Raw genomic sequence first — 22,168 nt, 5'->3', positions numbered from 1 at the left:
TAACTCCCAACATTCGGTATTTTAATGATTTTAGCTACATTTTTCACCGGAATTGTTTCAATTTTGGCATTTGAAATTCGTAATGGATTCTACAGCCTATGAAAAAAAAATTACATATGCAGGTCCAAGTTTTGGTATAGCCCCGATATAATAGTACCTCCCTATATTCGGTATTTTGATAATTTAAGCTACATTATCTTTTTTCAAGTTTCGTATTTGAATATTGCAATGGCTTATGACAAAAGTTGCCTATGCAGGTCCACGTCATCGTATAGACCCTAATATAACGGCTACATTCGGCATTTTTAAGAATTTTAAAGAATTTTTAACGGATTTTATTGTTTTTGAGAATTGCCAAATTCTTTCCGAATGGTGGAGGTTATTCCAAGTTCGGCCCGGCCGTACTTACAGGGTTTTAACTTGTTCAGAATAAAATGGAATTTTTTTTGACCTTTTAACTCTATTTTATATGCATAATTGGTTGACGCCAGAACTTTTTCTTTCCCTTTTCAAAATCGAAAGGCAAATCATTTTTGTGTGTTTTTTTTATAGAATTGAATTCTTTATTTTATTAAAATTATAATTATTACATATTAATTTATTATTATTAAATTGTTTTAAATATTTAAAATAAAAGAAGTAAACAACAGCAACAAGCTATTTGTTCACTGTTGTTTCATAGCAAATGGGGGTTTTCTCTTGTTTTTGTTTTGTTTCATTTTAAATTAAAGTTCCTTGAAGAACTTCAGGTAGATAAGAGAACAAGGTGTAGAAAACATAAGATAGAAGAAGGAAATGAAATATTACAATAATTTGTTTTTGTTGTTGATATTTTTGCTTTTTTTAAAATAAAGACTATACAATCATAATAATAACAAACAATGAACAAAAAAGTACTTGCAAATAAGTAAATACATTATTTCAAAAACCCAAAGAGGCTAGTCACAGGCACAAGCTTTGTCTTGTCTTTGGGAGCTATTTTCTTTTTTTGTATAAACCCTGTTTTTGCGTTGCCTCATGGCTGTGACTTGGCCAGTTTGTGTGGGCTCTTGCTACAATTCATTATCTTGAGAGGAGGGGTGATTGGATGATTGGCATAAAATGAAAAATCCGTTCTTTTTCTAATAATTTTCCAAATTTTCTTAAATTGTACATACAAGTGAAATAGTTTTGTTTTGCTTAGTTTTTTTCTTTCTTTTGCATTCAACACTTAAAACTTTTACATGATCTATTAAATAAAATAACAAATAACATTTCATAAACTATGAATTTGATTTGAAAAATGATTTAAGGAAAATAACAGGTGGTGGGCGGGTGGATGTAGGGGACAGAGGGCGGGGTATCAGAAAAACAGAAATATTAACACGTGAATGGCAATGGGGGATTGGTTTGCATTTTGCATTTACATAAGAAATAAATCACATTTTGACATTAGGCTCGATTTGTTGTTGTAATGCTTTGACAAAAAATTCCTAGTGGCGGTGGTTAACACTTTTTTTAAACTAACATTTACATTTCATTGTTTTAGTTTCATATCTTTTTACATAGAATAGCATACTTTCAGATTACATGTATGTATGTGTGTATGTATGTATAGTAATGTATAACTACCGGAACCGACACGGTTCAATTAGAAGAAGAAAATAATCTTGAACTTAATACAACGACGCCCGAAGTGTTTGTGTTTTTGTTGTTTATTTAGATACAATTCGCTGGAGAAATAAAATGTCAGAGCTAAGAGGTGTTAATGGCAATATGTTGTTGTGTTTGTGTGTGTGTTTTTTAATAAAATTTTAAAATTGTTGATTCTAATCGGTGTTGTTGTTGTTGTTATTGCTATTACTGCTGCTTCTGCTGCCGCGGATGCATTGTTAACACCTTAACATTTATTGGGGTTGATGGTGGTGGACGCCAATAACTGCTACCATTACCGCAATCTCTAATCGATGAAGATTTGGAAGGTAACCGAACCCTGACGATCGCGAATGCTGCCATTGTAGATGATGTTCTTGGCCCAGGCACGGCATTCAATGTTGATCATTTTATTGACTGGCAATTGTTCGAATTGTACGGCAATCAAAGGACTCAAATAGTTCTGTTGATTCAGATATGGATAGTAGTAGGCGGGGAAACCCTGAGCGGGATAGTATTTGACAGTGCCGAATTCTTCTTGATCCTGGGCGTTGTTGCCGTTGCACGATACCCAAACTTGTTGACGCTAAAAAAAAGAAGAAGAAGAATATTAATATATATTTCATTGGGTAATTGAAAAGCAAAATTATTCGAGATGTAACAAGTAAAAATTGCCGGGCCAAACAAATGAGATTCGAAGGGTCTTGTATAGGTCCTATACTGAAAACACATCTATCTTTATAATTATCTACTAGAAGCTTTGACTAAAACAAAAAAAAAAAAAAAATAAATAAAATAAATAAATAAATAAAATTAAACAAGTAAAATAGTCGATAGTATCAGCCGGTTTTGTCGACAAATGGAATCGGATATTAATGTCGCTTTTTATGAGCTTCATGGATACTCAAAATATTGGACCTTTGTGGGGGAGGTACCAGAAGGAGTGGACCGATGTATCCCATCTTCATACTAGACCTTGAGTTTGTAGAAAAAATGGGACGTATATGAAGAGAACCGTATGCAAATTTCTGATTTTATGATCGTTTTGGTTATTCAAAACTTTGGCCCTTTGTGGGGGAGGTACCACAAGGAATGGTCCGATCTCTACTATCTTTATAACAGATTTTGTGTTGATGGAAGTATTAAGATGTGCCAAGTCTGAATGAAATCGGATGTTACTTTAGTGTTTTATGAGCCACATTAATATTCAAAATGTTGACCCATTGTGAGGGAGGTAGCAGAAGTAGTGGACCGATATATTCCATCCTCACACCAGACCTTAGGCTCATAAAAATAGTGCGATGTGTGTAATTTGAAGACAATCGGACACTTAGATCACATTTTATAAGAGTTATAATTATTCAAAATTTTGGCCCTTCGTGGGGGAAGTAGATCGGAGTGGATCGATATTGTCTATTTTCGCACCTGACCTAGCTCCGATGCAAAGATTAGGATTCCTAAAGTTGGAGCAAAATTGGATTATCATTTCTCTTTCTGTGTTGTAAATTATTTTCTTTGAAAATGTTGGCATTTTGTATGAGACGTACCAGAAGGAGTGTACCGATATTACCAATCTCCGAACTCGATTTAAGTATGACAACAATATTACGATATACCAAGTTTGGACCAAATCGGATACTCCCTTCGAGAGTTATCGTGCGCACCAGCCAGCCAGACAGACGGACGGACACGCATCGTTATATTGACTCCAAAAGTCCTGAAACGGATTTGGTCCAAAGAGACCTAAGATCTAAAATTATTATTTCTATGAGGCACGTTTTGGCCGTATCAAATGATATATACTATCTGTAACCATATGGCTTAGGTTATAATCTATATATAATCTGAGGATATAAAAATTTAATATTGGCAATTTTCTCCAAAGAGGATTTCCGTATAGTTCAAATTAGACAAATATGGGGATATATATTTCTGTGAAGCGATATGAATGCCAAATGCAGATAAAAAACCAAAAAAATAGTGAAAAAGATCTCCAAGGACCGCCAAGGTAGCCAGAATTTCTTTCGAAACCATTTTGGGGGGCCATCCGCCAAACATGAGATTTTCAAGCAAAATGCTCTTAATATTTACATATTAGAGGCTCGCCCTTCTTGGCTTGCCAAAATTCTCCAAAAGTCCAGAAATCTGGAGGCAAAGTCTTAAAGCTATGAAGAGTTTCCGGGTCATATCTAAAACATTTCCTAAGCTGTTGCTTGATATTATGAAATTTGAATTATTAATGGATCTTAGTTGCCTGCCCTTTTCACTCCATAACGTCCTTAGCCTTCTTCGTATTTACCTCATGTTCTGGAACAGCCTTAATGTGTTCTTTCAATTGGGCTGGCATATCTTCGGGCAAGTCGGCGGGATTGTCATAGTATTGAGGTACCCAATCGTAGATTTTGTTCAATTTCAAGAAAACACAGGGACGTGAGTTGTTATAGCCGTAGGCATTTTTGGGCGAACAGCTGCCGAATTGTTCAATATCCACAGTGCAGACATCTTCAGGGTTGTGGGTCTGATTGAAGGAGCACACTTTGCCGGTGTGTTGGCTGTCATTGTAACCTAAGGGAGAAATTTATTGTAATATTTTTTTTTGTTTAAAAAATCATTAACTCACTCTTCATGAAATCGTTCAACAATTTAATCCAATAGTTTTTCTCGCCATCGACTTTGGTGTCGAACTGTATGACAGAGCCACGTTGTGTGTCATCGCTAATGGGACGGAAGCCCAAGCCGGGATTTGTGCCAATCAGTGATTTGTCCAATTTCCATCTGGGCTCTTTTTCGTCGAGTGTGGAGAACAAGCCTTGCATGCAAATTGTGAATAGACCAGCTAAGACCACATAGAAAATTGCATAAAATGTCAACAATTGTGCTGGAAATAAAAAAAACAAAAAATATTTTTTTATTAAAAAATTTATAATAAATTTTGATATTTTATTTTATAAATATCTTGTTTTAAATGCAAGATGTATGTGTGTGTGTCCTTTGTATGAATTGTCTATTAAAAAATTGTCTATTAAAAAGGCCTAAAGGCTGAATTGGCCTTTTAGCTTGATAAAATTATTGGTCATTTTTAGTCTCCCTTATTCGTTATTTCCTTTAGCATTCCAACTAAATTACTCAAAATTTAATATTTACGGAAAGCTTTCGATTATTTTGTAATTTGAAAAAATGCAAAAAATTAACACGTTTGCCATGTTCATCTGACAATTGTATCGACAAATAAGGAAATGACAACATTTCGGTGACATTTCACTTTAAACATTGACAAATGAATTTTATGCCATACAGACCATAAGTATTTTATATTTGTGGATTTAAATAAGTGCGGTTTTTGTCGCTCTCTCCTCCTCCCCCTCCATCTAATCATGCAAAAGATTTATTATAAATGTAAATAAAATATCCGCCTCATTTCAATTATTTATGTAAATATGTATGTAAATAGGGGTATGTAAGTGGCCCATTTTTTGTGGTTTGGCGGCTCGAAAGTCGGGTACATGATCGAGAGTTTTTTTTGCTGTTTTATTGTAGGGGCTGAATTAAAGTGAAATAAAACCAGTCTGATCGGTTAGTTGTAGAGCTGTTAGTTTTGTTTTTTTTGTTGCTGCATTATTTTTGCGGTTGCTGGGTACGAAAAAAAAAAGATCCAATGCCAAGGTTTTCGCCATTATTTATTACAAGCATACAAATAAAATGTAATTGCAATTGTATGTGTTACATAAAAAAAAAATAAAACAAACAAAAAACTTAAAAAAGTGGAAAAAATAATATTGTATAAATTAGTTTCGTAGACATACATAAATTTCTATTTTGTATTTACGTAGATGTTACGTATCGTCTGCTAGGTTTTTTTTGCTGTTGTACTTTTTTTTGTTAAGCTCTCTATTCCAACTGGGCACACTTTTCCTTTTGTTTGTGTTGTTGCTACTTTTGTTTAAAGCAGCCATGTGTTGTCACCAGTGACAAGTGATAGTTTACGGATGCTGGCGATGATGTAGACGACAAAAACAACAACAACAACAACAGTAACATTAAGATTCTAGGCTTTGAATTGGGATAGGTGGTTTCGGCTGCCTGAATTGCCATTAAATCAAATGTCACATGTAATGTTTAAAATGCAAAGAAAAAAATAAAAAACACCGAAACGATAAGGGTGGAAGCGTGTGTTATAAATTGCTTTGAAATTGCAAAAAGGGACATTAAGCCGCCTCACATGCATGACGATTTCCATGACAGTATTCCAGCAATTGATAGAAATTCAAAAAAAAAAAAGTAAATAAATAAATAAAAAAAATAATACAGTAAAATGTATGGATCTGTGAACGTGAATTAGAACCACTTGACATGTTCGCCTCAGGGTCTATCTATACAAAGAATTGTAAAAGATTGGAAACAGATCGCTTCACCAATGCCCTTTTTAAATTTCGCATAAAAGTAATTAGTAGTGGGTCGGCGTTTTTGGAAAAAAACAAATACTTGCTAAAAGGTACAAAAAAGTACTAAAATGTGATTTTACATTTCTAGGGGTAGAGTCTTACAAATTAAAATAAACGTCACTATTGATAGAAGATAAGGTGGTGCTTTTTGAAATTTGTACTAAAAATTGTACTTTTTTAACTCAAGGCGGCTTTTTGGAAATTCGTGCTAAAAGGTACTAAAAAGTACTGACAACTGGTAGTTAAAATTCTATAATTCTAGGATAGAATAGAAAGGCTAGAATTTTCAATTTTTTAGCTTAAGGTTCTTGGTAATTCTGGCTGCCAACTACTGGAAACTGGGGTTTAAATTTATATAATTGTAAGGTCAGAATTTTGAAAATGGACATTTGGGTTACTTCTTTTAAGACCAGAATTTTAAAAATGTATATGTAGGTTACTATTGATAGCGGAGAACTAATAAGTACGTTTTTTGGAGTCTGGAATATTCAAAATGTGTATTTAGGTCACTATGGATGTGGTGACGTTTGTGGAAATTTTCGGTAGTGAAGGGAACTGAAAGAACAAAATATTGTACTTCAAGACCAATAATTCCGAAATATAATATTTAAATTTGTCTAACAATGAAAAACCTTTTGCGGGGATCACTTTCCAAAATCGTACTTTTTTAGTTCGAAAACAGTTCCAATATGTAATAAATATGAAGAAGAGCAGTTAGAATTCTTGAATTTTTTAATGGAGTCACTTTGAGTGTGATGTGCGTGCAATATGTGTGAAAATTTGTACCAGAAAGTTCTATATACAAAAAATGAGTACTAAATAGTACTTAGCACAAAAATGTGGTTTTGGAGCCAAAATGCCATTTTGCTTAAATGGCCCAAAAAATATGAAAAGGTTCAGTTGGTTGGAATTTTAGTACAAAAGTACCAAATATTGTACTGTTAGGGCTTAAATTCGGAATTTTGAAATTTAGTTTTGTCTGACAGCGTTATTTTTAAAAAATTGTGCATTTTGGGTACTAAACTAGTACCAATACTAAATTCGAAGTACTTCAGCTAGAATTCTAAAATAACTGATGATGGGAAAAGTTTTGATAAAGCGGGACTTTTGGAAAGTCGTGATTTTGGGGTATGAAAAAGGGCAAAAAAACGCCTTTTTAAGTTAGAGCTTTGAAATTTTACGTAAGGATCACTTTTCGTGCGGATTGGTGATTTAAGGAGTATTTTTTTTGGGGGGAATTAGTACTTCAGAGGTTATGAAATGTACGTCAGGGTTCGACATTGATGTTGAGTGTTTGGAAAAAGGATGAGTTTCGCATGAGAGACACTATTTTCTAGAAGAAGTTAGATGAGGATTCTTGAAATTCGTACCTGAAAGGTACATAAAGTACCTAAAGGTACAATATCGATCTGTAGGAGCTAGTCGTTTGACTTTTTTCACGAGGATAATTTATGTTGCAAAGGGATTATATAAGTCCGGACATTTTTAGTATTATTGAGTCAAAGAGTCAAAATTTTGAAATATATTTTAAATATTATCTTAAATAATGAAATTGATAGAATCATAAAAGGTCGTAATATGCAAGATCTGCTTTTTGTATTTTGATAATGATGGTACAAAAGTACCAAATATGCAAATAGTTTCAAATATGAACGGACTGAATTCGAGCGGACACTCGACCGTGGTTTTCTTGTCCCTACCATAAGTACAAATAAATGGTGAACATTTTCTCTTTGAGAGAAAAATAATCTGATTACTTTAAGTGCAATTTTTAGCATAATTGGAAAATTTTATGTATCCCAAAAGTGTTATAAGAAAAATATATATTCTAAGGTCAATATTCCGGCCTTTCGAAGGCTATCTATATATGCTTTGGCTTCGATATATGCTTTACAGGGTGTATATACTCATCCCCCATTACTAACTATTTTTTCACGAAATTTACCAAAAGTGAATGACTTTTGTAATCAACTTTCCTTCCAATGAAATCGTATAAAGTTTGTGGAAAGAATGCTAAGTTTTTGGACCGAAGGAAAGTCAAGTTTATCTCATTCTACTCCCTTCTTTGCCATAAAACTCACTTTTCTCTTCCACAAACTATCTCCATATATTTAAAAACTTTCCAATTTTTATGCATTATTTTTATTGCATTATTAAAAATTGAAACGTATCTCACATATCGAATTCCTTTAAAAAACTTCCCCAGAGAGAGCCTTTAAAAATTTGCATTTTATTCAAATTAGTTTTATAATATTTGTTTTATTCATAGTTTTGCTATATTTAATCATTGGTTTCTCTCATGTCCTACAGGATTTAGTCTTGTTTGTACATCTGTGTATTTTTTTTTAAATTTTCTTTATGTCTCACGAATGGCCAACCTGCTGTTCCTTCCCCGTCTACGATATGGAGACTAGGTGACGACATTCACATGCTGCAAGTATCCTTAAATATAAGTTTTGTGTTTTTTTATTTTTGTTGTTAATGGTTTTTCCATGGCAGGGCTTGGGAATGGTGGCATGTTGTGGGAGGGGGCGAGGGGATAGATGGTGATAATGGCTTTTCTGCACACCAAAAATATGACGTATGCAAGGAGTGGTTGTTGGTTAATGGTTTCTTTGGCGCCAAATAAACACAGAGACTTGTTGGCATTCGAATGTAAACAAACCAATGGAATCGAATGCAAAAACCAAAGGACCTGAAACCAACTCGCCAGCATAAATGTTCTTCGAGGAATTTCTATGGAAATTCTAGGCATTTGCATAAAAAACATGATAGTTTATGGGACTGTGTAACGAAAGTATGCGGCGGGATATTTTCCCTTTTTCAAAAAAATGAAAATTTACGAAAAATAAAAGTTTGAAATCCAGAGTTTTTGGAGCATCCAGAGTTGTTTCCTAAACTTTTTTCTTTAATAAAGTCATAGGCTTTTCTTTGCAAAACAAACTCCATTTCAACCTCCCCCAATGCTATCCTCCCCTCTCAAGCATCATTAGTTTTGTTTTCTTTATTTATTTTTGTTTCTTTCTCTGGATGAATATGTGATTTTTATGTTGGCAATTTATTTACAAAAACAAAATTTTCCGGGGAAAAAGTGTTTTTGTTGGCAAAATCATGTTCATGGGGGCTCTGTTAATAAAAACGAAAAACAAATGCCATCTCATCTCAATTGTCTAACAATTTTTAGTAGAGTTATAAACTTTTGTGTCTAATTTGTATAATCCACCCTCATATGTTGAGGAAGTTTGAGAAGGCGGATGAGGGGGAGGAGGGTAGCACCCATGTGTGTGTGTGTGCGTGTGTGTCTGACCTATTTCCTCATAGCTGACCCATTTCCTGCATTTGTCCGATGTGAACTTGTTACATTTGATATGAGGTCATGAAATGGGAATCCACCCAGTTCAAATTGAAATGAAGAGGGTTGGTTGGCCACACCATTGACAATTGTCTGAGGGGAAGAAAAGAGGGAGCTGACATGATAACGACAACATTGTGTGATGATATGATTGGGGGTTTGCTTATGTTTTTGTTTATGTTATGTTCTCTAAGACTGCATTGCTTTGTGTAATGGACATATTTCTTCCACTGAATTTCCTTCTTAAATCCCAGAAAAATATTCCATTTTTTTTACAATTTTTCATAACAACTGGATAATAGAATAGCAAAAAGATATTTCAGCATGCCATACATTTTAAGGTATATACGTCATTTAGGCTTTTAAATATTCCCTCTCGCAATTCTCCTCTAACATAACAAATCATACCAAATATTTTTGTTTAATTAATGGCTAACTTTGCAAAAACAAAAAAGTATCTAAAAAATGTGTGTCAATTTTTTGTGTGTATTTAACAACATTTTTAATTATAGACAAATTGTAGTTAATATCGCTTCATAAAAACTCAAAATACAAATGAAAAACTTTGGCCATATGAAAATGTTTTTCCTTTCTGAATTCTTTTTTTTTTTTGTTTTGTTTCACATCTCTCTCACACATTTCAAATTTTCAAAACTGAAAATAAAATTGTATTGTTGATCGACATGGTTACGATCCCATTGCCAACCAACCAACCAGCCAGCCAGCTAGACAGACAAACAAATGGATAGTATAAACGTATGACGTCACAGAGTGAAAGATGTCGAAAGAACACAAACCATTTGTTCTATATTCTTTAAACAATATATATATGTGTATATGTATAGAAATACACAGTCCACTTACAAATTTAGCCATACAGACAAAGCAGGTGCATGAATATCTTATGTTAATATATAAGAGGGGGTAGGGGAGTGATTTTATATATGGTTCTTCAAAAAAGGCCTACATAATAGCCTTGAAATGAATATATCCGATTTTGAAAGTAGATTGAAGAAAATATGAGGAATAATTCCTAAAATATAAAGGAATAGAGACAAAAAGTCATTAAGTTCGGCTGGGCCAAACTTTGAATACCCACAACCAATGGGAACGAATTTGAAAATTTTCAAAAAAAAACCTTTAAAAATTGTGCTAGAATCTTAAAAATACCGAATATAGCCATTATATTGGGATCTATACGAAGACGAGGACCTGCATCGGCAACTTTTGTCATAAGCCCTTATTAATATTCAAATACGAAATTTGAATAAAAAATCGGTGAATAATGCAGCTAAAACCATCGAAATATCGAATATTGGGAAGTACCGCTATATCGGGCCCATATGAAGACCTGGACCTACATAGACAATTTTCTGTCACAGGCTGTAGTACCTATTAGGAACTTCAACTTCGACAATTTTGGTGAATAATGTACCTAAAATCGTCAGAATACAGAATATTGGGAGATACTGATAAATGTGGCCTATACGAAGACCTGGACCTGAATAGACAATTTACTGCCACAGGCTGCAGTACCTATTAGGAAGTTCAAATACCACATTTCAAACACTTTCGGTGAATATTGTACCTAAAATCGTCAAAATACCGAATATCGGGAGGTACAAATATATGGGGCCTATACGAAGACCTGGATGTGCATAAACAATTCTCTGTCATAGACTGTAGTTCTGTAGTTACGAACTCTAAATACGAAATTTGAAACCACTCCGGTGAATAATGTCTCTAAAATCATGAAAATACCGAATATTGGGAGGTACCCTTATATGGAGGCTATACGAAAACGTGGGCTCGCATTGGCAGTATTTTGTCATAGGCTATAGTACCCATTACGAATTCTAAATACGAAATTTGAAACAACTCCGGTGAATAATGCCGTTAAAATCATCAAAATGCCGAATATCGGGAGGTACTGATATATGGGGGCTATACGATATCGTGGATCTATATAGACATTTCTCTTCCAGGGGGTTAAATTGCTTAGAAAGAACTTCTTGTGTGGATTTTTAGACAAGTACATTAAAAAAATTGTCTAAAATCATCAAAATACCGAATATGGAGAGGTATCGTTATATGGGGGATATACGGTATCGTGGACCAATACTCTCCTAGGGGGTAAATTACTCAGAAGGAACTACTTTTGTGGATTTTTAGACAATTTCATTGAATTTGGCTACAATCATTAAAACACCGAAAAATGGGGGGTATCGTTGTATGGGGGCTATACGATATCGTGAACCGATATAGCCCATTTCGAACTTGACCTGTCTGCAGACAAAAGACTGATCTGTGCAATATTTTAGCTTCCTATCTTTATTCGTTTTGACTCTAGCGTGATTACAACAGACGGAGGGACGACCAGGGCTAAATCGTCTTAGAATTTTACTTTATGCTTTGCAGGGTCTATGAGTTCTATGAGTTACAAACGGAATGGCGAACTTAGTACAACCCTCCATACTATATGTGGTGGAGGGTATAATAAGGTGGAGGAAGGCGTATATTTGAACCCATGACCAGCCAAAATTTGGTAGTCAGATGCCCCACTTTAAGCATTACGAGTAATGAGGAACTACTTACCCCCTGCATTACCAATATTTCAAAAATAATGACAAATACATTTCAAATACATTATTGGTAAAATATTAAGTAATGAACTATTCATATAAAATTTTCAAGGCAAAATAGCTTATTTTTATCATTCCAAGCAATTAGTAACGGCGGTCAAGAGGTAGCACCACGTCAGATTACAAAAGCTAATGTTGCTGCTTGAAATCTCCGCGTCAGAAAATAATCAAACAAAGAAAATACGAATGATTCACCCGTTCATAACGTTTACAAATTTACCATAATTTTTATCATAGACTGCGCATATATTTTTATCCCCCCAAAAAAAAGTAGATAGCAAATTTCCGGTATCAGAACTCGTAATGTGTGTCACTTCCAAGAATATTATTAATTATTTTAAAAACAATTATCTAAGATTATTTTGTAAGGCCTTGGCAACTTTGACAAGTTTTGTTTTAAGTCAATGTTCATTTCGTGTACCCACTCTAATAAAAATATATCTATTAATTTATGTATGATTTTTTTTTCGAATTCTTGGTAGCTGTATATTTAATTTTAAATACAACATAAAAATTCAAACAACCCCCAAAAAAATATACAATTCAAAAAATTTATTTGCCTTGTTTAAAAGAAGTAAAGAATTTACAAAAATTCAATATCTGATTTTTCAGAAAAAATCAACATCTCCCCCCATCTGCGGCTAAGGTCTGTTTCATTAATCAAAGTTATTTGATTTAAATTAGCGCTGGAGCACCTAAAACAATTAGCAGTGGTCCGGTAGAAATAAGTTAGCATAAATGTGTAAAATGCAAAGCGTGCATGGGGGTGTCCAGTCTAATTAAATATTTTTGTTATTAATTAAAAATGGGAAACAAGATGAAAGACCAGACTCTTTTTCGCATTACAATGCAAATTTATAGCAACAACAACTAAAAATGAAAATAATATTGATTTTATGAGGAATCTAAATGGCCCTTAATGTCTGGTGCCGCTGCTGCTGCTGCCGTCGTTTCCACGGTCATACAGGTGTGTTCTTGACTCGCTGCTTTGTAAACGATCAGCCGTGCTGCCATCGCTCTCTTCACACCACGAAACAACAACGAAAAAAAAAAAAACAAATTATCATCTGTCTGTATTTAAAACGAGTATTAAACTGCATTGGGGTAGTCATATCTGGATATAACCACACCGGGTTAGTAATATTTTGTTCATATGAAGCCAGCAAGTCCACCACGCCACTCAACGACTTGTGTCTGCTATGAAGCCAATAGTCAATATGTTTAAGTCGTGTGCTCTACACTCCAGGTTGGTTAAGGTAGCAGCTAATATGAAGACAAAGTAGCTATAGAATTTAAACAAAAAATGTCGAATCAACAGAATACTAAACAACAGGGCGGCCAGACAAATCAAAGATACTTACAGTGGCTCCGTATTTAAAATTAGATACCAAATTTGCCTAACTTTTGTTTACGGGTATCGAGTATTGCTATTATATTTCACCCTAAATTAATAGTTTATCCAAATAGTAAGCCCTCAAATTTTATATTTCCAGACAAAAATCGCATATTTCAGAAAAAAAAATGTTTTTGGGTTTCCGCAAAAAATAATAAGAATTCAGGAATTTACCCAAGCAAATGTATTTATAAGCTAAGACCCATTCCACGTTACTCGAATAGGAAATTTAACCCTCCCACCAAGAAGTTTTAGTACTCACTTCAGAGCTGCCAAATTGCAACACCACTCGAAGTTTAAAATTCCGCAAAAGCCGATGAGTCACCTCTTTCGAAGCAGATTGCTTTGGTGGATAAGTGAACAAACATTAAGGATCAAGAGAGGAAGCATAAAACTTTAACAGAAGAGATTTTAGCAACTGCAACAAACATGTTTGCCAGTTATCAAAGCACAGAGCACAGATTTAATCATTTGCATTCGGGAGCGAAACTTGCTCGCGAGTAGGATTGCTCGAAGAGTGGGTGCTTTTATGCAGTCTACTCTTCGCTCTTTTGTTTTGTAAGGTCTGATTTTGTACAGAAGAATACACATATAATGAAATAAAACAATGGTGGGACAGTACTTGTATTTGTGTGGAAGAGGTACTATCTAAAATAACCTCACAGAATCCGATGGAGAAAGAAAGCACAAAAACCAAAGAGGTCAATGGAATTATCAGTGCAAACGGGGAGTCTATCTCTATAACCCCCACAGACGTAACTATTTAAAAGTATATATTTAGATGGGGGTGTTCCTGTCGAGGTCTCTGAGCAATTTTCACTCTTTTGAACAATTTAAAACGAGGTTAAGTTCTGCTGGTCCGAACTTTTTGTCCCCCCATAAAGTGAAAACCTATATTATGGCCAATTCGATTATCCTCGAAATCCCTAAAATGTGGAAAATCCGTTGTATGTAGGCTAGACTATTTTTTGAGAGAAGTTTAACTTCAGACTGAGAACCCTAAATGTGAAATTATAGCTGGTTTTGTTAGAAATTCAGGAGTTGCCCATGTATGGGACTTTGGCCAAAAAGTGGACCTGCATTACGTTTTTTGGCAGGAGTTAATCTGGCCACTGAGAACGCGAAATATTGAATCATAGCTGATTTGGTTGAAAATCGGCATCAGAACCTTCGAAACATAAGATGGATGGTATAAAATCGTGCAAAAAGAGAAGGCAGTCAAATCAGGGCCATAAATTTTGAAATAGGTTGATATCACAAGGATGACAAGGAATGTCAGCTGATTTTGTGGGTGCTTTTCTGTTATGATATTTTGGAACCTTAAATTTCCTGCATGCTTGTCTACTTCAGAAACGGATTAGTAAAGTGAATCCGGTAAAGTACCCACAAAATCATTTTATTCACACGTTTCTGAAGGAGGCAGGCATGTTGGTAGTGCTAACCTTCCGGAAATTTATATTTCCAGAAAATCATCTCAGAAAAGCACCCGCATTCCTCAAAAAGTCATCTTTGAGGTACCAACATATTTCAAGGTTGATGCCTCATCCAAGCGCCTCTGATTTGATTGCCTTCTCTTTTTGCACGATTTTATACCCTCCATCTAAGAATTTGTCATTCCGCTTGCAACACTTGCATATTGCATATATTTAAGATTAGCGTAAACTTCTGTACCATCTTAAAAATTTCCCAAAGGAATAGGTTTTCGAGAGGTCAAACTAAAATTAGATGCTTCAAAGGCATCTGACTCCTCCATTCAATTTCTATACGAATTGTTTATCCCATTTGTTTTAATAAACCTTGAAAATCCCAATATTTCGACTGTTGTCTACATAAATCTTCGCGAAATATTTTTTTTATTTTATTTATTTATTTATTTTTTTTTTTTTTGGAGAAGAATAATTGTTATTTACTGTCTATGTTAAAACATTTTGATTTTTTATACAATTTTTTTGAAATAGAAGCTTATTTTTACAATTCATTTAAAAAACTTATTTTTAGATTGTAACCACTGTTCTCAGAAACCCAGGTAAAAAACTTACGATATGCTCTCGCTGGCTGCAGTAACCCAAAACCATAAAACCCCCTCAATAACAACATTTATCTGCGCCAAAAAAAAAAAAAAAAAAAAAAAAAAAAACTGAACTCGAAATGTATTGACATGAAATATGTTTTATGGAGTATTTGATTTTCGAGTGTTTGTTTTCCAAAAATCCCCCTTCTTTACGATTTTGTATTTTTTATTTTATATCATTTGATTTGAATGTCATGTGTCTGTCGGCTTGTTAGATTAGAAACGGCTACAAAAGTCAAGATAAAGAAAATAATAAAAAAAGAAAACAATCAAACAAAAATACTTCGACATCATTAGTTGCAAAGCAAATCAAGGTGCCTGGAGATTATTGATCGTTAATCGCTTAGAGTTCGTTTACATATTCAAATTTCATGAAAACTGGTTTGAAACAAAAAAAAAAAAACAAATGTTTGAATATTTCAATTTCAATCAAAGACAAGAGGCCGTAGCCCTGCTGGGAGTCAGACATCAGAAGGGCTTAGGGGAAAAATAATTTCTCCCAAATAAAAAAAAAACACAAAATATAAATTTAAATTCCCACCTAAATAGCTATCTCCTCTTCAAAGGAAATAACCAATTTTTGATTTCGGCATTCTAATCTGCTAAACATTTTAGTTCGATTTCGGTGATAAACTGCCATACAAAGCTCGTATTCACATGGCTGTGCAAATTTCCCACATTTAATCTGATCGCCATCGGCCCGACGAGTGATCGCTGAGCTTGGGTGTTGTTTGAACTGGCTTTTATTGGCGGTTAATTGTTTGTGTCTCGATTCTCCATTGTTTTCGTTTGGCCTTTGCTACCGGTTGAGAATTAAACGATTTTTTTTTGTTTCGTCTAAAGTTTTAGTTTGGGCTTTAAATTTATTCAATGAGTAACTGGCATTTAATTTTGGATGTTCTAATTTTTTGTTTCGGGCGCCGATTAGAGGTTTTATTTGTCAACATCATTAACTCGTTTTTTTTTGTTCGCCTTAATATGTTAAATAACCTCGTCTGTCATTAATATCCAATTAGAATATTTAAGAAAAAAAAAAGACAAGATTTATTAGGAAAGCAGGGTCTAAAAAAAGAGAGATTTGTTAAAATTGGAATCCAGCATGGGTTATTAATCTTTATTGACTTGGGATTAATGATCGAAAAAAGTTCGCAGTGCCAAGGGGAGCCACATTGATTTACATTTAGGTTTATCAATATTCTCAGGACAATAAAGGGGACTCAGCTATGGTGAGTCATTCAATCTACCGCTAGCGATATAAGCGATAGATTTCCACCTTAATAGGACTATAAAGGACACTGTGGTTTGTTTTGTTTGGAACTGGCCGTTAATAATGAGTCAACCATCATTAAAGTCCTTTATGTGTTTTTGAATCTATATCGCCAAAATCCTGAAATTCCTTGCCTCTCAATACCACTTAGACATGTGATGCAGATAATAAGGAAACCTATTTAATAAAAATATAATTAAATGTATGTTACATGGCTGAAATTATCACATCCATCTAAGCAGTCACTTAGCCATCCAGGCAAGCAGCCAACCTGCCAGCCAGCCAGCCTAACCCACTGCCATGGCGTGTTATCCTGCATATGCTCATAATGTTGAAATATGACATCATTTTTTGGTCAGTTTTGTTTAATTGCTTTGGCCGTTCATTTGACCCACAAAGCCACTATCTAAATTCTCAAAATATTGGGAATGAGTAGTTTTATGCTTGCCCATTAAATCAACACCGGAGTTTGGGAAGACATAATGCCCTTGGAAACGTATCCATATCCCTGGGGGGCTCTTTAACAGTCGTCGTCGCCGCCAAAAAAAAGAAGCGAAATGACAACGCCTTTTTTAACGTCATCCTTTGGTTGGGTTGGTTATGTTTACCTTTGGTCAGGAGGTTTTATGACACATCCACCACCGCCATCATGGCCTTTGGGGACATTGTGGATGACACCTGTGATGTTATTGGGTTTTGTTGCTATTTTTGTAAACAACCTTTGGTTGAACTTTTTATTATTGTTTTTCATGGTCTAATGTTTTATTAGTTTTTAAATGCTTCGGTTTTTTTATGCTGTGGCTTGGCGGAGGCGAGATTTATATTAGCGCCAGTTTAAAATTGATGATCTGTTTGCAAATTGATTTTCGCGGAAGTAAACAGGAAGTTAAACATCAGGGGAAGGAAATCGGGGATAAATCACCTTGCTGTGATTTTAAATGATGGATTGATTGCATGTCTAAGAAAACATGGGAGGAAGTCAATTTGGGAAAAGGACATTATCCTCCAATTTCAACACTAGAAATACTGATTGGATATTACTTCTTTTGCTCTAAAGGCAAATAGAAATGTTTTTTTACCAAAGATTCAAATTTTTTTTTAGTAATTTTTGCCTTCTTAAATGTCGTACAAATAATGACAAAGAGAGATTTTTTGCCAGTGCCTGCAATTAGGTCCTTTGTTAGATATTTTATTATTTTTTGTGGCATAGTTTTAGGGGTCCATAAGTTTGCTTCATTTCAATACATTTTTATACCCTCAGCCATATGGCTAGAGAGCTTATACAGGGTGAGATGAAAATACTGCAAACAACTTCGAGTGATGTCAGTTCTAGGCCACTCGTCCGACAGCTGTTAAAATTATTCCAGTGACAGCTCATTATATTGTTTACAAGTGTACAACAGCATTTGGGTGAGAATTTTCCAGAAAAAAAGTTATTCGTGATGGAATTCAAGCGTGATTGTGTGATTTCTTTATATTTGGCTGGAAAACAACAAGTGGTTATCGTTAGAGCACTCCAGCATTTAAATGTGAATAAATCTTTTGTGTCTCGTACCATCGCTCGTTGCGGTGATACTGGTAGCGTAGCCCGATGTCAAGGAAGTGGACGGAAGAAAACAGCAACATCAGCAGAAATGGTTCGAAAAGTATAGAAGCGACTTGATCGAAACCCGCGTCGTGGTGGCCAAAAAATGGCTCGTGAGCTGAACATATCGCAATATTCCATTCGGCAAATATTGAAAAATGAGCTCAGGGTAAAGCCATTTAAATTCCAAACAGTACAAGAACTTACACTGCAACGGAAAGAAAATGGACTCAAAAGAGCTAAAGAGTTGCTTCGCTTGGCTAAAAGTGGTGAACTGCCGAATTTGTGTTTTCTCGTTGTCCAGCAGTTTGTAAACAAACAAAATGACCGTGATGACTTGCCAAAGAGGTCAGCTGAAAATGTGCACTCTCGGTTGGCCACCAGAACTCAAGCGCTGGCCATGGTGATGGTATGGGCCGCCATAACAGCTGATGGTCGTATTAATAGACCGTGGGTGGCATCAGAATAAATGCCGAATATAATCTCGAAAATATTCTGGAGGGTGTATTAAAGCAAGGTTGGCACGCAAACATTTTGGCCGCAGACAATGGTCATTCTAACAGGACTCAGCACCGTCGCACTCAGCACACGCCATCAAAGAATGGTTACAAAATGAAGTTCCTCGCTTCATTTCCAGAGCACAATTGCCACCAAAATCTCAGGATACCAAGCCGTTGGACTATTGTGTCTGGAGTATTTTGGAAAGCAAGGTTGGCACTAAAAAATACCAAAGTGTCTATCACTCAAGCAATCGTTTCGCCGGGAATGGGCCAAAACACCGCAAAGCAACATTTTGATACCGTGTGACAGTTTCATTGGCCGTTTGACGGCCATAATTCGTTCCAAAGGTGACCAATTCGAACATATCTAAACTTATTCTAAAATTTTATTCTATTTCCGATAGTTTTTGCTTTCATTCAATAAAATTTTGAAATAATGTAAAAATTATGTCGTTTGACTTTGTTGCAGTTTTTTTATCTCACCCTGTATATATTCTTGATCAGCATAAAATACTATGTCGAGTTAGCGATGTCTGTCCCTCTGTGGAACGAAATGTTCTCTAGCATCCGAACGAAATGAAGTAGGTTTATAAAATTTTACTCAAATGTAATGTAAAATGGGCCATGTAGGTCCACGTTTTGGTATAGCCCCCATATAACGGTACCTTCTTATATTCGGTATTTTAATGTTTTTGGCGACATTTTTCACCGGAATTGTTTAAAATTTTGTATTTGAGGTTCGTAATGGATACTACAGCCTATGACAAAAAATGTCTGTGCAGGATCAGGTCTACGTATTGCCTCTATATATAGGTACCTCCCGATATTCAAAATTTGGTGATTTTAGCGACATCATTCTTCGGAATTGTTTCAAAATTGGTATTTGAGGTTCGTAATGGATACTACAGCCTATGACAAAAAATGTCTGTGCAAGATCACGACTTCGTATAGCCCCCATATAACGGTACCTCTCTATATTTGACATTTTGATGATTTTAGCGACATTATTCACCGGAATTGTTTCAAATTTAGTATTTGAAGTTAGTAATGGATACTGCAGCCTAAGGCAGAAAATTGTCTATGCAGATCCACATTTTGGTATAGTCCCCATATAATAGTAATTCCCTATATTGATGATTTTAGTTACATTATTCACTGATTTTTTTCAAGTTTCGCATTTGGTATTTTTAAAATTTGGTATTTTTAAGATTTTAACGAATTTTTAATGGATTTTATTTTTTGAAAATTGCCTAGTTCGTTCCAAATGGTGGAAAGTTCGGCACGGTCGAACTTACAGCTTTTTTACTTGTTTTTTTAATTTAAATTTTATTCTCTTTTTAATTTTTTCCCTCATCAAAATATCTTTGTTTTAAATTTTTATTGCACCTTCTTCAATGCTCGAATCCCACAACGTGTGTCAGTAATTATCGGCATTTATTATTCATAGCCAAAAATAGAGGTTATTAACATCTAAATAAGCATTAAAAATGTTTTTCCCAAAATAATTGTAAATATTATTGTAGACAAATTGTCCTATTCTATCTGTGGCAGTAGACATTGGAAAAAAAGTAGATAAAAATCAATATTTATCGAATTAATTAGGGCTCTAGAAGTGTGTGTACATTATGAGGTGTTAACCTACTAGAATCGTTGAATCGTTTATTTACCTATTTTTATATTTATTAAATTGTGGTTTATCCGTTCTTTATTTACACATTAGCTAGGGATATATATATATAGCATGTAATGAAAGAAAAAATCATTATTGTTGCTAATTTCCGACTTAAGTTAAACCTCAAATTATGACTTGTCAAGACCACACAGTGGAGAAAAAACTGCCGCCGCAGTTTACACAGAAATAGGGAAATTCTTAAGCAATTATGGTTGCTCGCCCGCCTTAAATATTCTTCAAGTGTGGTGCATTGCGATTAGAAAGCCATTTTGCAGAGAAGAGTTCATTTAAGTTTAAATATCGGTGAATTTCATTTTATACAGAAATGTATGGCATGCGGGGCCATAGATACACACTTTCAAATATTGTTTTTTATTTTGATTTTTTTTTTGTCTATAAATATTTTTTTTTTTTGACGCCTGTCTTAAGGCCATATTCTTCACACGCACGCAGTTACCCCGGGGCACAATGCTCTTGAGGGTGAATACGAAAATATACAATGGACACACACACACACATATACGAGTATATATATGAAATGCTCAAGTAGTGTTTGTCTTATCAATTTTCGACCATCAAGAACCCAGTTGCCACGATCGTGTCGTTGATAGTAACGAGGTTGTTTTCATTTTGGCCCTGCAAAATAAGTCGATTATAATTTACGTTACTCTGTTTTTTTTTGGCAAGATAAGTTATCTTTACCCAAACCCCACCACTTTTGTTTGGGTTTGAAAAATCATAGATGTTACGTAGTTTTTTTATTGATTGGCCCACTCAATGCTGGACGGCCAGTTTGATTGATATTTTTTTTTTTTGGTTAGAAGGGGGAGAAATCAGTTTCTGTTTTGTTTTTATTTTATTAATAAATTAAAAACAAAACATTAATCTCTGCCGATCACACTTGAAGTTCGTTCAAGCAGTTTGACGACATTTATGACGTCTTTGCCAGGCCATCAAGTGTATTCTAAGAAGTAGCAATATTTTATGAATAACATTTTGTATTTAGATAAAATATCTAGATTCAATGACGTTGAGTTCTGTTTAAAAAAAAGACCACATCATTACTGACGTAGTTGCAATTATTTGACAAATAAATTTGAGGGTGATAAATTAACCACAAGTACTGGAGAAAGCAGGCATTTTTATCACTTCGTTGATCAAATTTAGCTAAAAATGTTTTAATTTAAAACAATGAGGCCGAGAACTGGAAGACTAAACTCTCCATTGATATCCAAATAATTGGTATCCCGTTAAAGCAAACCCAATATTTTTGTTAGAAATAGGTTATACATGAGAAATAAATCCTTACAGATAGTTCGTTTAGAAATTGTAACTGAAAGAAAACAAATAACGAAAGGAAGGGAGGGGGCGTAGCTAAACGTGGACCGCTATAACCTATTTTCAATTAACTTTTTCCTGGTAGTAATACAAAAATTGGATGCTGAATTTAAAGCTCTACATGCATACATTTACCTCCAGCTCTACATACTTTACATCCATGTTATTGTGAAGATATAAAACTGCGGATATACGCCATTCTTCATATGGTCTGATATCCTTTTTCAAATGTAGATGTCGCTCTCACCCACAAGATCATATGTGTCCAGTTAAA

The 22,168-nt window shown here is 34.5% G+C and overlaps 1 protein-coding gene across 7 annotated transcripts in view; it reads right to left on the bottom strand.

Annotated features, from left to right (window-relative positions):
* Window positions 1-699: 699 nt before the first annotated feature.
* Window positions 700-22,168, bottom strand: part of LOC101897992 (sodium/potassium-transporting ATPase subunit beta-1) — a 34,635-nt gene continuing 13,166 nt past the window's right edge. For all 7 annotated transcript variants that reach the window (XM_005190262.4, XM_011296982.3, XM_005190263.4 and 4 more), the window contains exons 3-5: window positions 4,253-4,510; window positions 3,932-4,197; window positions 700-2,218 (exon numbers count right to left, since the gene is read on the bottom strand). In XM_005190262.4, the coding sequence (XP_005190319.1) occupies window positions 1,940-2,218; window positions 3,932-4,197; window positions 4,253-4,510 (803 nt within the window). In that variant the 3' untranslated portion in view covers window positions 700-1,939. The remainder of the gene's footprint in view (window positions 2,219-3,931; window positions 4,198-4,252; window positions 4,511-22,168) is intronic.

The sequence above is a fragment of the Musca domestica genome, unplaced genomic scaffold (genome assembly GCF_030504385.1).
Source record: "Musca domestica strain aabys unplaced genomic scaffold, Musca_domestica.polishedcontigs.V.1.1 32, whole genome shotgun sequence".
NCBI lineage: Eukaryota > Metazoa > Arthropoda > Insecta > Diptera > Muscidae > Musca > Musca domestica.
This window is presented reverse-complemented; position numbering and strand designations above follow the sequence as displayed.